This window comes from Bombina bombina, chromosome 4 (genome assembly GCF_027579735.1).
Source record: "Bombina bombina isolate aBomBom1 chromosome 4, aBomBom1.pri, whole genome shotgun sequence".
In the NCBI taxonomy this organism is placed as follows: domain Eukaryota; kingdom Metazoa; phylum Chordata; class Amphibia; order Anura; family Bombinatoridae; genus Bombina; species Bombina bombina.
Genome location: NC_069502.1, coordinates 522,860,676 through 522,876,644, shown reverse-complemented (window position 1 = coordinate 522,876,644; position 15,969 = coordinate 522,860,676). Strand labels below are relative to the sequence as shown.

General features: G+C 39.2%; 1 protein-coding gene across 1 annotated transcript in view; it reads right to left on the bottom strand.

Moving 5' to 3' along the window:
* Positions 1-405: 405 nt before the first annotated feature.
* LOC128657618 (protein kinase C theta type-like) overlaps positions 406-15,969 on the bottom strand; it is an 84,570-nt gene continuing 69,006 nt past the window's right edge. Inside the window, exons 3-11 of the mRNA XM_053712003.1 lie at positions 6,463-6,563; positions 5,662-5,832; positions 3,780-3,871; positions 3,586-3,648; positions 3,051-3,186; positions 1,942-2,133; positions 1,248-1,376; positions 665-831; positions 406-484 (exon numbers count right to left, since the gene is read on the bottom strand). Of these exons, the coding sequence (XP_053567978.1) occupies positions 406-484; positions 665-831; positions 1,248-1,376; positions 1,942-2,133; positions 3,051-3,186; positions 3,586-3,648; positions 3,780-3,871; positions 5,662-5,832; positions 6,463-6,563 (1,130 nt within the window). The remainder of the gene's footprint in view (positions 485-664; positions 832-1,247; positions 1,377-1,941; positions 2,134-3,050; positions 3,187-3,585; positions 3,649-3,779; positions 3,872-5,661; positions 5,833-6,462; positions 6,564-15,969) is intronic.

Below are 15,969 nucleotides of genomic sequence, written 5' to 3'. Positions count from 1 at the left end.
AGCTTTTAAAAGGCAATATATGATTGTATAGGGATAATTGAGTCTTTATGAGTTACATACTGTATGCTGGGCCTATATATACTACTCCTTTAGAATACCCCATAATACCCATCACCATCCCCTGGAGACACCTGTTTTTGTGTTTTGTTTTTCCATCCAAATGGAAATATATTACTACTACTAACATTTACATAAACCATTCTGGAAGCATGATCAGCACATCATAAGCTTCATGTATATAATCCATACATAAAAATATAATGGAAAAAAGAATAGGAGTGGTAAGCAGAAGGGTAAATAAAAAAAACATAGCGATGGAATTTAAAATATTTATTTTGAGATAAATAAAATGCCATTTTGACAGTCAGAGTTTGAATACAGATCTAGATGGTGTAGTCTGTCCATTCATCGCAGAGATCGTATTGAGTTGGAAATCTGAAACTCACTGCAGCTTTTTTTTTTTTTAAATGCCACTGAAGGAGACCTAAAACATTAAAGGGGTTCAAATCAATTAATGTCACAGTTCAAGTAAAAACTAAACCCTTTCAAACCCAGAACCAGGAGTGGTAGACAAAGGAACAACCTCAAAGTGCTGCCATAATGGCTACCAGCAAGCTCCACCCCTTACAATAATATTTTTTTCAATTAGAATATTGTAACATACCTGTGACTTAGTGCATATGGATTTTGTAGAGGTGGATATTCTTTAATGGCACTGTTAGAGAGTTGGTGGTAAGCTCTCTTGCATGCCTTAGACAAAAGCTGAACAGCATTAAATGTCCTTTTAAGAGACTGGTGAAACTGGCATGCTCCAGGCTTTTGAAGATGATACTGTTAGATGAGGAAGATGTTCAAATGTTGGCTATAAAGAGAAACAAATATATTAAGCTTATGGCTTAAGCTTTGTCTGCTAAGTTTATATAGACAAAAGAAGATCTGTTATGGTATCTATAAACCCAGCTCTAGTTATGTGACATTTAAACTTCAATTTAATTGTGTCTGAAAAAATCCCTTTACAATCTAGTACAGGGGCGGGCAATTACCGGCCCTCCAGATGACTACATCTCCCATGATGCTTTGCCTGCATTATGGCTGAAAGAGCATTTTGGCAATTGTAGTCCATAACATCTAGAGGGCCGATAGTTACCCACCCCTGATCTAGTACTTAATGTAATATAGACCAACCACCCCCCCTGAAATTAGAGATTCTCTAAATCTAAAGAATGTAATTGTGATGATGTACTTACTGCCTGTGGTACAAATGGGGGCTCAAGTTTCTGCTGCTCCAGTTTCACCCAATCAATAGGACTAAAAAAAGGATGGAGGCGAATGTCATCATTTGTACCCAGTCTTTTCAGTGGACTTTTACAAAGGAGCTGAAAAGCAAAAGGATAGGAATATGGCAGTTTAGATCTATGTATAATGAATAGCTTGATATAATTATAATATATATAGCTGACCTTTGAATAAGTATTTATGTTAGTGTCATTAGATAAAAAGGTACAGGAGAACAAGAGAATGCTTCCATAGGCTTCAGAGACGGCATCAGAACTTCAACGCAACAAATAGGGTAAGTAGCGCAGCGATGGCAGCAATTTTGGAACCAAAACACTGCCTAGTGCAGTAATTTTATTTAAAAAAATAAAGATGCTGCTATCTTTATTTTTAAATAAAATACGCTAGACTGTGTTTTGGGGCCATTTGGGGCACATTTGTAAAATTAACCAGAGATCTGATCTGGTTAATTTTAAAAGTGTTAATTGCAATAAACAGTCACTTGTATTGGCTGATTAATTATTGCTCCTCCTACTACATTACCTCTTGAAATATCTATATAAAACAACTGCTGCTGCTACATATATCTCCATGTAACTTTTCCTATTGTCCACTTAATCATTCTGTATGACTCATTTAACTGCTAATACAATTACCAATACTCACCTTGGTAACAAGATCTTTTTCTAAGAGTCCAAGCCACTCAGGATAAAATGGCTCATCCCAGACAACTGATGCCTTGAAATTACCTAAGGTCAGTTTCTTGTCGAATGGTTGCTTCCCAGTTGCCATTTCGCAAATGATTACACCAACGGCCCACCAGTCAATAGCGGCATTGTATCTCCTCCGTAAGTACATCTGCTCAAAAAATGTTGAGAGGCTATTTGTGAACTTTTCTTCTATATGTTTTTTTTTTTTTAACATCTGATTGCTATATGTATATTTACAATTGTGTATTATAAAGACTGAACCATATGAGGTAACCAATGGAGATCCTCTGAAATGTGTAGTGTGAGCGTCCTCATTCACACAGCTTTTAAGCAAGCTAGCAAGTTATGAATGGATAATTAAAGGGATAGTAAAGTCCAAATTAAAGTGACACTGAAGCCAAAAAAATTCTTTTGTGATTCAGATAGAGCATGCAATTTTAAGCAACTTTCGAATTTACTCCTATTATCACATTTTCTTCGTTCTCTTGCTATCTTTATTTAAAAAAGAAAGAAGGCATCTAAGCTTTTTTTTGGTTCAGGACTATGGACAGCACTTTTTTATTGGTGGATGAATTTATCCACCAATCAGCAAAGACAACCTAGGTTGTTCACCAAAAATGGGCAGGCGTATAAACTTACATTATTGCATTTCAAATAAAGATACCAAGAGAATAAAGACAATTTGATAAAAGGAGTAAATTAGAAAGTTTCTTAAAATGTCATGCTCTATCTGAATCACAAAAGAAATAAAATGGGTTAAGTGTCCCTTTAAAATTTCATGAATGATTCAGGTAGGGCATGTAATTTTAAACAACTTTCCAATTTACCTTTATGATCAAATTTGCTTTGTTCTCTTGGCATTCTTAGTTGAAAGCTAAACCTGGGTAGGCTCATATTCTAATTTCTAAGGAACACAGAGAGCATCACCACAATTATCACATTTAACTAGGTCCAGATGATTAAGAGTTTTTTTTGGGGAATCTATATGAAATAATTGTTTTGCCTCTCGGCAAAATATATCTCTAGTTTTTGGCTATTGCACTATTACAATGTTTATTTTTTTACCTCTGGAGCAATGTATCCACGTGTTCCCATGATAGGTCCTTTTATCCAGCCATCTACATTGTCAGCTGCAAGGCCAAAGTCCGCTATTCTTACATGACCTTGTCCATCCAGAAGAATATTTTCTGGTTTTAGGTCCCTGTTCAATGGTAAAAAGTGTAAAGTATCAGCTTCTATAACTCAGTTCAGTATCTACAATTGTGAACATTGTTTGTATTTTATTAAGACATTTATTTAATAAACAAATTATTTACTGACAAGGAAACTGCAGTATATGCTTAACATGATTTGTTTTAAAGAAATTAGACCTATTAAATTCATTTAATTTATTCCTTAGAAATGAAAATACAAAGAAAAAAGGTTTTATTTCAATTTAAAACAAATGATGGTAAATTGTTTTCTAAAAATACTGTGGAAATAAATGGAAAATAAAATTTGTAATAAAATTTTAATTTTGGTAACGTTTCCTAATATTAAAGAAATATAAAAGTCATAAAAATGTATCAAGTACATAAACTGATAAATAATTTCTAATTACCGATGGATGATTTTCCTGGAATGCAAAAATTGGACTCCGCAAACAATCTCTGCTGCATAGAATCTAAAAGCAAAGGAAACAAATTTTAACAAAACAACAATTGCAAATTTAAAATACAAACACAAACATCTGGACAACCTTAAGTTCTCAATGAAATTATTTTTTTTATTCTGTTTGCCTTCACTGTAACTTACCTTGTTCTCTGAATGCAAAGCTGCCCATTTTTTTGTATGTGATGCAGCAAATCCCCACCTCTCAACCACTCCATCACAAAGAAGACATAATCCTGTATCACAAAGAACACAGAAATGGTGATAAAGCTTCAGAATTAACACTAATTTCACAAGTACTTTGTTACATTCATTTAATAACTACAGATAAGTAGCTCTGTAGTATATATTGCAATGTACAGAGAACCATGGTGTAGAATTTAAAGTGAAGGTAAACTTTGCCATGTTCGATAATGTTACATGCCAATACATATAAAATGAAGGGTACTTTAAGTCATCATTTCTTTTATTTTGAAATATTTACCTATTTATCGCCGTTTTTCTATACAATTCTACTCTTTATCTAAACTGCCCGTTTATTTTTTTTTTTCTTTCAGTCCGGTCACGTTGTTGGATTATCCAATAATAGGTCTGGCCGTTAGGCGGCCGTCATTTGACGTCACAACATTTAGAGATGTTCTGCGCATGCGTTGGCTATACTTCTGCTCCCGTCCAAGCCGTGCTCGTTCAGGATTAGCGCATGCGCAATTCATGCGTATAGGTAGAAGGCAGTCTATTTACAAGTAAATTGCAACAGTATCTGTGGCTACAAACGGTTTCACTCGATCGCTGCTATATCTTCTGTTTGGATCCAAAGTAAGTCTTTTTTATTACTTTAGTCACGCAGGCGCAAGTGGAATGTACCGTGAGTTGTGCGCATGCGCAAGTTGCACCGCAATCGTGAACGCGCTTCTCCAATACGTATAGAGCGGGTGGGTCCGCTCTGTACGTAATACATTGATAAACCAGGAAATACATGGAGGGAGGAGTTAAGACCGGCTGAAAACGTAGATAAAAACTGTTTGTTATACTTATATATATATAGTTATTTGTTATAAAAACATAGCGATCTTACTATATAGTACATGGGTAACATAATACAGCTGACAAAAAAGCTAAACTTTACCTTCACTTTAATATCAAATACAGAGCACAGTATATAGCCACTAATCCACAAATTTAGAAAACATTTTATAATCTGCATTTACACATACTGGGGAAATGAAATAGCCTAATCATACACTGAAGAAATGTTTGTTTGTTTTTCAATTAAAGGGGTAGATTAATCAACTGTCGGGCGGATGCTGTTGGCATTTATCATTGCACAAGCATTTCTGGTGAAATACTTGTGCAATGCTGCCCCCTGCACATTCTTAGGACAGCTGCTTCTTAATTTATATTTCAGGTGGACCTGAAACTTCAGGGGGTAGATTTCAGCATCCACTGCTTGATAAATCTACTCAAAAGAGTCTACTTTAAGATACTATAGATATATTTTTAAACAAAGCTTCAGGTAGAGAATACTAGACTTAAAGGGACAGTCTAGTCAAAATTAAACTTTCATGAATCAGGTAGAGCATGCAATTTTAAAAAACTTTCTAATTACTACTATTATACATGTTTCTTTGTTCTCTTGGTATGTTTATTTTAGAAAGCAAGAATGTAAGCTTAGGAGCCAGACTATTTTAGGTTCAGCACCTGGGATTGCGCTTGATGATTGGTTTCTAACTGTAGCCACCAATCAGCAAGCACTAACCAGGTTCTAAACCAAAAATGGTCCGGCTTCTAAACTTATATTCTTGCTTTTTAAAATAAAGATACCAAGAGAACAAAGAAAAAATGATAATAGGAGTAAATTAGAAAGTTGCTTAAAATTGCACGCTCTATCTCAATCATGAAAGTTTACTTTTGACTAGACTATCCCTTTAAGTATACTTCTCATTTAGAGAATATAGTAAATATAGGATATGATAGAACAGTGACTACTAAAACTGAAGCATGTTTAGCAAAGAGAATATATAATTACCATATTCTGGAATGCAGCATAGGCATGTGTCAGAAAGGGGCAGTTCTTAGCGATGTCAAGTATTCTGCGCTCCACCTGTGTGCGCTTTCTAGCCCCTTCTAGCAGAGAATTCAGTCTTATGGCTTTAACTGCAAGTAATTCTTTACAGCAAGACGATGATGCCAACATGACCTGGAAGGGTTTAAGCAATTCAAGGCGAGAGATTAGAAATGATTGAAAAGAAAGGAACAGTTATTTTATTATTAAAAGGATCAATCCTGTATATGAGTAAAGTTAAAACTAAACAAAACATTTTTTTCTTTTTTCATGATTCAGATAGAACATGCAATTTTAAGCAAGTTTCTAATTTACTCCTAAAATTTTCTTTGTTGTCTTGCTATCTTTATTTGAAAAGCAGGAATGTAAAGCTTAAGAGCCGGCCCATTATTGGTTCAGCACCTGGGTAGCGCTTGTAGATTGGTGGCTAAATATAGCCACCAATAAGCAAACACTAACCAGGGTGCTGAAACTAAAATGGTCTGGCTCCTAAGTGGTACATTTGTGCTTTTCAAATAAAATAGCAAGAGAACTAAGAAAATTTGATAATAGAAGTAGATTAGAAAGTTGCTTTAAATTGCATGTTCTATCTGAATCATGAAAGAAAAAGTTTGGGTTTGGTGACCCTTTTATGTTTTGCTGCACTTACCGCAAACTCCTTTTGCTGAACTATCAAGAATTACTTTAAATGCCATGGGGTTTGGGGGCTGAGTTTAATTTCTATTGGAATTTTAAGCCCCACATAAGAAAAAACTAAATAGTTACCTTTCCATAGCTGCCTTTTCCAATCACCTTATGAAAGGTTAGACTTTCAAAGGAGATAGAGACCTTGACTTGGGAAGTTGACGGCTGAACAGAGCTTCCTCCTGTAGAGATAATCAAAGACTTAATCAACACAAACACAGATCATCATCCTTTTACATTTTATGCATAATTACCCATAAATCATTTATTTATTTTAATAACGAGGATGTGATGTTGTTGCAAATATAACATATTTGAAGCCTGAGGATAAGATAAAAAGCATCTTATGAATAATCCTTGTAAGATTAAATATGTTGAAGAGGAAGAAGGAACATGAGTTGATTGTTCTAAGCCTTAGGGGTAGATTTATCAAGCAGCGGATGCTGCAATCTACCCCCAAAGTTTCAGGTCCGCCTGAAATATAAATTAAGAATGCTTCTAATAAAATGTATTACTTTTTTCTGTAGCATATGCACATATCCTGTGTAGGCCTGTGCACCAGTATTCAAGCACAGAGAGCTGGCGGCGGAGTGTATTGCTTCTACAAAGATGTAAAAAGTGTCAAAGAAGCCACCACTGACTCTCTGAGAAGGTGAAGTGTATGAATACTCATGCACATGCCTACAGGGGATATGTACATATGCCATATAAAAACAGTAATAACGTTTACTTGAAGCATTTTTGCACATTGAAATACACCTATACACATTTTAATAGTTTAATAGTTTGAAGTTTTAAATATAATTTAGTCACTTGATATACTGTGTCTCTTACCTGAGCCCCTGCGCATCTTCTTCTTTGGTACAAGGTTCTCCACTGATAACCTAGATCCTCTTTCCCCTGAATCTGGTTCCCTAACCCTCTTCCTACCCATATTACCCAGATGATAAAAGAAAGAAACAATAGTATGAAATAATTTTACCAACATTTTGGTAAAAAAAAAAACAAGTTAGCTCTGAATTATTCAGTAAAGTCACTCAAAAACAATTGAGGTATCCTACTGGCTGCTCAGGAATTTATAACTTTTGATGTCATTATGTTATCATAATGATGCCATCACAATGGTGTGTTCATTATGATGTCACCGGTGTGTTGCCTGAATTGTTGTACCTGCTTCTGCTTATTCTTAACCTACATTTTGTATTCATCTATAATATATGCATAAGTCAAAAATCATATTAAAATACAAAACACATTTTAACCCCTTCACTCCTGGGACGTTTTAGAGAAAAACTTGCCCAAAATACAGGAGAGTTTTTAGCTTTTTTGCTATTATTCCATTTAAACAGAAATAGAGCCTTGTTTTTTTTTTTTCAAAACTACATATATTTTTTAAGTAGACAACCCAAGGTATTTATCTAGGCCCATTTTGGTATATAACATGCCACCATTTCACTGCCAAATTTGATCAAATATTATTTTTTTAAATTTTTTTTACAAACTTTGGTTTTCTCACTATAATTATTTACATACTGCTTGTGCACTCATGGCACAAATGGTTGTTAAAGTTTCTCTGGGATCCCCATTGTTCAGAAATAGCAGAAATATATGGCTTTGACATTTTTTTTGGTAATTAGAAGGCCGCTAATTGTAGCACACTTCTATCATTCCCGACAGTGAAGGGGTTAATTAGGTAGCTAAAAGGTTATTTTTAGCTTTAGTGTAGATATTACCCTCCCACCTGACACTTCCCAAACCCTGATCACTACCTGATCACTCTCAAACAGCTCTCCTCTCTCAACCTCCAATGGTCACCCCATCTTAGGTACTGGCACTCTGCCAGCATGAAAATATAAGGCTTTTATTTTTTGTTTTCTGTAGTGTGTAGGGCCCTCCCAATCCCTACCCCTTGCACTGCTGGGTCGCCTCATTTTTTTCCTATTACAGTTTCCTCTTAATACACAGAGGGTCACTCTTGGACCTAGCTAAACTTATAACACCAAACAGAGGAAAACTAGCATACAGTATGTAATGGTCACTTTTATTTAAACGTAATATCCGATAAAGAAAACCTATCACGTATAAGAATTATTTGTAGACTAGCTTAGCTAGCATATGTAGTGGTAATTTTGGACCTCGGTACTGTGAAGTAAAATTAGTATCTGATAAAATAGCTAATAGCAATATAATGTTTAGTTTGATATTCTTATGCTTTAAATGTAGTAACTCTTAATAACTGTTTATTTGTATATATAGAGGAACGAGCAGTATGATATTGTGAGCACCTGCAAGAACATGGATTGCCCAAGTACTAGCCCCATAGATAATGCTGCAATAGTTATCTGGCCTCTATGCTAAATATATTTTAGTCTATAGGATTAATAATAATACAAATATAAAGGTGGGAGACTAAGTAAATACATCTCAGAGCTTTATCTTTTAGGGACTGAGGCCTAGATTTGGAGTTCGGCGGTAAAAGGGCTGTTAACGCTCCGCGGGCTTTTTTCTGGCCGCACCATAAATTTAACTCTGGTATCGAGAGTTTAATCAAATGCTGCGTTAGGCTCCAAAAAAGGAGCGTAGAGCATTTTTACCGCAAATGCAACTCTCGATACCAGAGTTGCTTACGGACGCGGCCGGCCTCAAAAACGTGCTCGTGCACGATTCTCCCATAGGAAACAATGGGGCTGTTTGAGCTGAAAAAAAAACCTAACACCTGCAAAAAAGCAGCGTTCAGCTCCTAACGCAGCCCCATTGTTTCCTATGGGGAAACACTTCCTACGTCTGCACCTAACACCCTAACATGTACCCCGAGTCTAAACACCCCTAACCTTACACTTATTAACCCCTAATCTGCCGCCCCCGCTATCGCTGACCCCTGCATATTTTTTTTAACCCCTAATCTGCCGCTCCGTAAACCGCCGCCACCTACGTTATCCCTATGTACCCCTAATCTGCTGCCCTAACATCGCCGACCCCTATATTATATTTATTAACCCCTAATCTGCCCCCCTCAACGTCGCCGACACCTGCCTACACTTATTAACCCCTAATCTGCCGAGCGGACCTGAGCGCTACTATAATAAAGTTATGAACCCCTAACCCGCCTCACTAACCCTATCATAAATAGTATTAACCCCTAATCTGCCCTCCCTAACATCGCCGACACCTAACTTCAATTATTAACCCCTAATCTGCCGACCGGAGCTCACCGCTATTCTAATAAATTGATTAACCCCTAAAGCTAAGTCTAACCCTAACACTAACACCCCCCTAAGTTAAATATAATTTTTATCTAACGAAATTAATTAACTCTTATTAAATAAATGATTCCTATTTAAAGCTAAATACTTACCTGTAAAATAAATCATAATATAGCTACAATATAAATTATAATTATATTATAGCTATTTTAGGATTTATATTTATTTTACAGGCAACTTTGTAATTATTTTAACCAGGTACAATAGCTATTAAATAGTTAAGAACTATTTGATAGTTACCTAGTTAAAATAATAACAAATTTACCTGTAAAATAAATCCTAACCTAAGATATAATTAAACCTAACACTACCCTATCAATAAAATAATTAAATAAACTACCTACAATTACCTACAATTAACCTAACACTACACTATCAATAAATTAATTAAACACAATTCCTACAAATAAATACAATTAAATAAACTAGCTAAAGTACAAAAAATAAAAAAGAACTAAGTTACAGAAAATAAAAAAATATTTACAAACATAAGAAAAATATTACAACAATTTTAAACTAATTACACCTACTCTAAGCCCCCTAATAAAATAACAAAGCCCCCCAAAATAAAAAATTCCCTACCCTATTCTAAATTAAAAAAGTTACAAGCTCTTTTACCTTACCAGCCCTGAACAGGGCCCTTTGCGGGGCATGCCCCAAGAATTTCAGCTCTTTTGCCTGTAAAAGAATAAATACAATACCCCCCCCCCAACATTACAACCCACCACCCACATACCCCTAATCTAACCCAAACCCCCCTTAAATAAACCTAACACTAAGCCCCTGAAGATCTTCCTACCTTGTCTTCACCATACCAGGTTCACCGATCCGCCCTGAAGAGCTCCTTCGATGTCCTGATCCAAGCCCAAGCGGGGGCTGAAGAGGTCCATGATCCGGTCAAAGTCTTCATCCAAGCGGGGCAGAAGAGGATCTTCCATCCGATTGAAGTCATCATCCAGGCGGCATCTTCTATGGTCTTCCATCCGGAGCGAAGCGGCAGGATCCTGAAGACCTCCAGCGCGGAACATCCATCCGGACCGACGACTGAACGACGAATGACTGTTCCTTTAAGGGACGTCATCCAAGATGGCGTCCCTCGAATTCCGATTGGCTGATAGGATTCTATCAGCCAATCGGAATTAAGGTAGGAATTTTCTGATTGGCTGATGGAATCAGCCAATCAGAATCTAGTTAAATCCGATTGGCCGATCCAATCAGCCAATCAGATTGAGCTTGCATTCTATTGGCTGATCGGAACAGCCAATAGAATGCGAGCTCAATCTGATTGGCTGATTGGATCAGCCAATCGGATTGAACTTGATTCTGATTGGCTGATTCCATCAGCCAATCAGAAAATTCCTACCTTAATTCCGATTGGCTGATAGAATCCTATCAGCCAATCGGAATTCGAGGGACGCCATCTTGGATGACGTCCCTTAAAGGAACAGTCATTCGTCGTTCAGTCGTCGGTCCGGATGGATGTTCCGCGCTGGAGGTCTTCAGGATCCTGCCGCTTCGCTCCGGATGGAAGACCATAGAAGATGCCGCCTGGATGATGACTTCAATCGGATGGAAGATCCTCTTCTGCCCCGCTTGGATGAAGACTTTGACCGGATCATGGACCTCTTCAGCCCCCGCTTGGGCTTGGATCAGGACATCGGAGGAGCTCTTCAGGACGGATCGGTGAACATGGTATGGTGAAGACAAGGTAGGAAGATCTTCAGGGGCTTAGTGTTAGGTTTATTTAAGGGGGGTTTGGGTTAGATTAGGGGTATGTGGGTGGTGGGTTGTAATGTTGGGGGGGGGGGTATTGTATTTATTCTTTTACAGGCAAAAGAGCTGAAATTCTTGGGGCATGCCCCGCAAAGGGCCCGGTTCAGGGCTGGTAAGGTAAAAGAGCTTGTAACTTTTTTAATTTAGAATAGGGTAGGGAATTTTTTATTTTGGGGGGCTTTGTTATTTTATTAGGGGGCTTAGAGTAGGTGTAATTAGTTTAAAATTGTTGTAATATTTTTCTTATGTTTGTAAATATTTTTTTATTTTCTGTAACTTAGTTCTTTTTTATTTTTTGTACTTTAGCTAGTTTATTTAATTGTATTTATTTGTAGGAATTGTGTTTAATTAATTTATTGATAGTGTAGTGTTAGGTTAATTGTAGGTAATTGTAGGTAGTTTATTTAATTATTTTATTGATAGGGTAGTGTTAGGTTTAATTATATCTTAGGTTAGGATTTATTTTACAGGTAAATTTGTTATTATTTTAACTAGGTAACTATTAAATAGTTCTTAACTATTTAATAGCTATTGTACCTGGTTAAAATAATTACAAAGTTGCCTGTAAAATAAATATAAATCCTAAAATAGCTATAATATAATTATAATTTATATTGTAGCTATATTAGGATTTATTTTACAGGTAAGTATTTAGCTTTAAATAGGAATCATTTATTTAATAAGAGTTAATTAATTTCGTTAGATAAAAATTATATTTAACTTAGGGGGGTGTTAGTGTTAGGGTTAGACTTAGCTTTAGGGGTTAATCAATTTATTAGAATAGCGGTGAGCTCCGGTCGGCAGATTAGGGGTTAATAATTGAAGTTAGGTGTCGGCGATGTTAGGGAGGGCAGATTAGGGGTTAATACTATTTATGATAGGGTTAGTGAGGCGGGTTAGGGGTTCATAACTTTATTATAGTAGCGCTCAGGTCCGCTCGGCAGATTAGGGGTTAATAAGTGTAGGCAGGTGTCGGCGACGTTGAGGGGGGCAGATTAGGGGTTAATAAATATAATATAGGGGTCGGCGATGTTAGGGCAGCAGATTAGGGGTACATAGGGATAACGTAGGTGGCGGCGCTTTGCGGTCGGAAGATTAGGGGTTAATTATTTTAAGTAGCTGCCGGCGACGTTGTGGGGGGCAGGTTAGGGGTTAATAAATGTAATACAGGGGTCGGCGGGGTTAGGGGCAGCAGATTAGGGGTACATAAGTATAACGTAGGTGGCGGTCGGCAGATTAGGGGTTAAAAATTTTAATCGAGTGGCGGCGGTGTGGGGGGACCTCGGTTTAGGGGTACATAGGTAGTTTATGGGTGTTAGTGTACTTTAGGGTACAGTAGTTAAGAGCTTTATGAACCGGCGTTAGCCAGAAAGCTCTTAACTCCTGCTATTTTCAGGCGGCTGGAGTCTTGTCGTTAGAGCTCTAACGCTCACTTCAGAAACGACTCTAAATACCGGCGTTAGGAAGATCCCATTGAAAAGATAGGCTACGCAAATGGCGTAGGGGGATCTGCGGTATGGAAAAGTCGCGGCTGAAAAGTGAGCGTTAGACCCTTTAATCACTGACTCCAAATACCAGCGGGCGGCCAAAACCAGCGTTAGGAGCCTCTAACGCTGGTTTTGACGGCTACCGCCGAACTCCAAATCTAGGCCTAGGTTAAGTCACCTTGTCTGCACAAATTATTATAGTGAAGTGGAATAGAAGGCTGTAGAGGAAGGCAGCGATGGGTATCTGGTCACACTTATAAAGGCATATGATCTGATTATAGGGTAGTATGCTAAGAATGATATACTCATGCTACATACTAATATATTATTATGTATTACTTCAGCCCCATAACAGCATGAATAAAAGGCTCAATACAAAGGTCTTTTTTAAGCATTACTTAAAGTCCAGGACCAGATTATGAAAAAGTTGATTAATAGAGTAGCTCCAAACAGATAGTTTTAAATGCATAAGTTAAATGGTATGATTGGACCAGGGCAGTTCTGGGCAACATCAACTCTACTGGTGACAAGAGGTGCTGGATTGAAAACAGTGCTTGACAAATATGTTCAAAATCTAGGAGACAGGTATTTTTCATAGTTTATGTATGCAATATATATATATATATATATATATATATATATATATATATATATATATATATATATATATACATATATATCAGTGACGTGCAGTGAAGTCAGAGGCAGGTGAGGCACTGGCTAGGATATGCCTTCATTCTTTAGATATCCTTTGTTGAAGAGATAGCAATGTACATGGGTATCTATTGTGCAGCCACCAATCAGCAGCTACTGAGCATATTTAGATATGATTTTCAACAAAGGATATCAAGAGAATGAAGGAAATTGGATATTAGGTGTAAATTGGACAGAGGGGGTGGGAGAGACAGGGAGAGAGAGATAGAGACACAGAGGGGAGACAGAGACACAAAGAGAGACAGAGAAAGAGACCATGGGGGAGAATGAGACATGTAAGGAGGGAGACAGAGGGGGTGGGAGAGACAGATGGATTGAGAGAGACAGAGGGGGAAAGGGAGAGAAATAGAAACACAGAGGGGGGAGAGAGAGAGAGACAAAGAGGGAGGGGGAGAGAGGGGGAGGGAGGGGGAGAGAGAGAGAGAGAGAGAGAGAGAGACACAGAGGGGAGAGAGAGAGACACAGAGGGGAGAGACAGAGAGAGAGGGGGGGAGAGAGACAGAGAGGAGGAGGAGAGAGAGAGAGAGAGAGAGAGAGAGAGGGGGGATAGAGAGAGACAGAGGGGATAGAGAGAGACAGAGGGGATAGAAAGAGACAGAGGGGAGAGAGACAGAGGGGAATGGGGAGAGAGAGACAGAGGGGAGAGGGAGAGACAGAGGGGGGAGAGAGACAGAGGGGAAAGAAAAAAGAGACAGAGGGGAGAGAGAAAGAGAAAGAGAGAGACAGCCAGAGGGGAGAGAGAGAGAGAGACAGAGGGGAGAGAGAGAGAGAGACAGACAGAGGGGAGAGAAAGAGAGAGAGAGAGAGACAGAGGGGGAGAGAGAGAGAGAGAGAGAGAGAGAGAGAGACAGAGGGGAGAGAGAGAGACACACAGAGGGGAGAGAGAGAGACAGAGGGGAGAGAGAGAGAGACAGAGGGGAGAGAGAGAGAGACAGAGGGGAGAGAGAGAGAGAGACAGAGGGGAGAGAGAGAGAGAGAGAGAGAGAGAGACAGAGGGGGAGGGGGAAGGAGGGGGAGGGAGAGACAGAGGGGGAGGGAGGGGGAGGGAGAGACAGAGGGGAGAGAGACAGAGATACAGAGGGGAGAGAGAGAGAGATGAGAGAGAGAGACAGAGGGGAGAGAGAGAGATAGAGGGGAGAGAGAGAGAGACGGAGGTGAGAGGGAGAAAGAGACAGAGGTGAGAGGTAGAGAGACAGAGGAGGAGAGAGAGAGAGACAGAGGAGGAGAGAGAGAGACAGAGGAGGGGGGATAGAGACAGGGGAGATGGGGGATAGAGATAGGGGGGAGAGAAAAAAAGAGACAGAGGGGAGAGAGAGAGACAGCCAGAGGGGAGAGAGAGAGACAGACAGAGGGGAGAGAAAGAGAGACAGACAGACAGAGGGGAGAAAAAGAGAGAGAGAGACAGAGGGGAGAGAAAGAGAGAGAGAGAGAGAGAGACAGAGGGGGAGAGAGAGAGAGAGAGAGAGAGAGAGAGAGAGGGGAGAGAGACACACAGAGGGGAGAGAGAGAGAGAGACAGAGGGGAGAGAGAGAGAGACAGAGGGGAGAGAGAGAGAGACAGAGGGGAGAGAGAGAGAGACAGAGGGGAGCCACCAATCAGCAGCTACTGAGCATATTTAGATATGATTTTCAACAAAGGATATCAAGAGAATGAAGGAAATTAGATATTAGGTGTAAATTGGACAGAGGGGGTGGGAGAGACAGGGAGAGAGAGATAGAGACACAGAGGGGAGACAGAGACACAAAGAGAGACAGAGAAAGAGACCATGGGGGAGAATGAGACATGTAAGGAGAGAGACAGAGGGGGTGGGAGAGACAGATGGATAGAGAGAGACAGAGGGGGAAAGGGAGAGAAATAGAAACACAGAGGGGGGAGAGAGAGAGACAAAGGGGGAGGGGGAGAGAGGGGGGAGGGGGAGAGAGAGAGACACAGAGGGGAGAGAGAGACACAGAGGGGAGAGACAGAGGGGGAGAGAGACAGAGAGGAGGAGGAGAGAGAGAGAGAGAGAGGGCATAGAGAGAGACAGAGGGGATAGAGAGAGACAGAGGGGATAGAAAGAGACAGAGGGGAGAGAGACAGAGGGGACTGGGGAGAGAGAGACAGAGGGGAGAGGGAGAGACAGAGGGGGGGAGAGAGACAGAGGGGAGAGAAAAAAAGAGACAGAGGGGAGAGAGAAAGAGAGAGAGACAGCCAGAGGGGAGAGAGAGAGAGAGACAGAGGGGAGAGAGAGAGAGAGAGACAGACAGAGGGGAGAGAAAGAGAGAGAGAGAGACAGAGGGGAGAGAAAGAGAGAGAGAGAGAGGGGAGAGAAAGAGAGAGAGACAGAGGGGGAGAGAGAGAGAGAGAGAGAG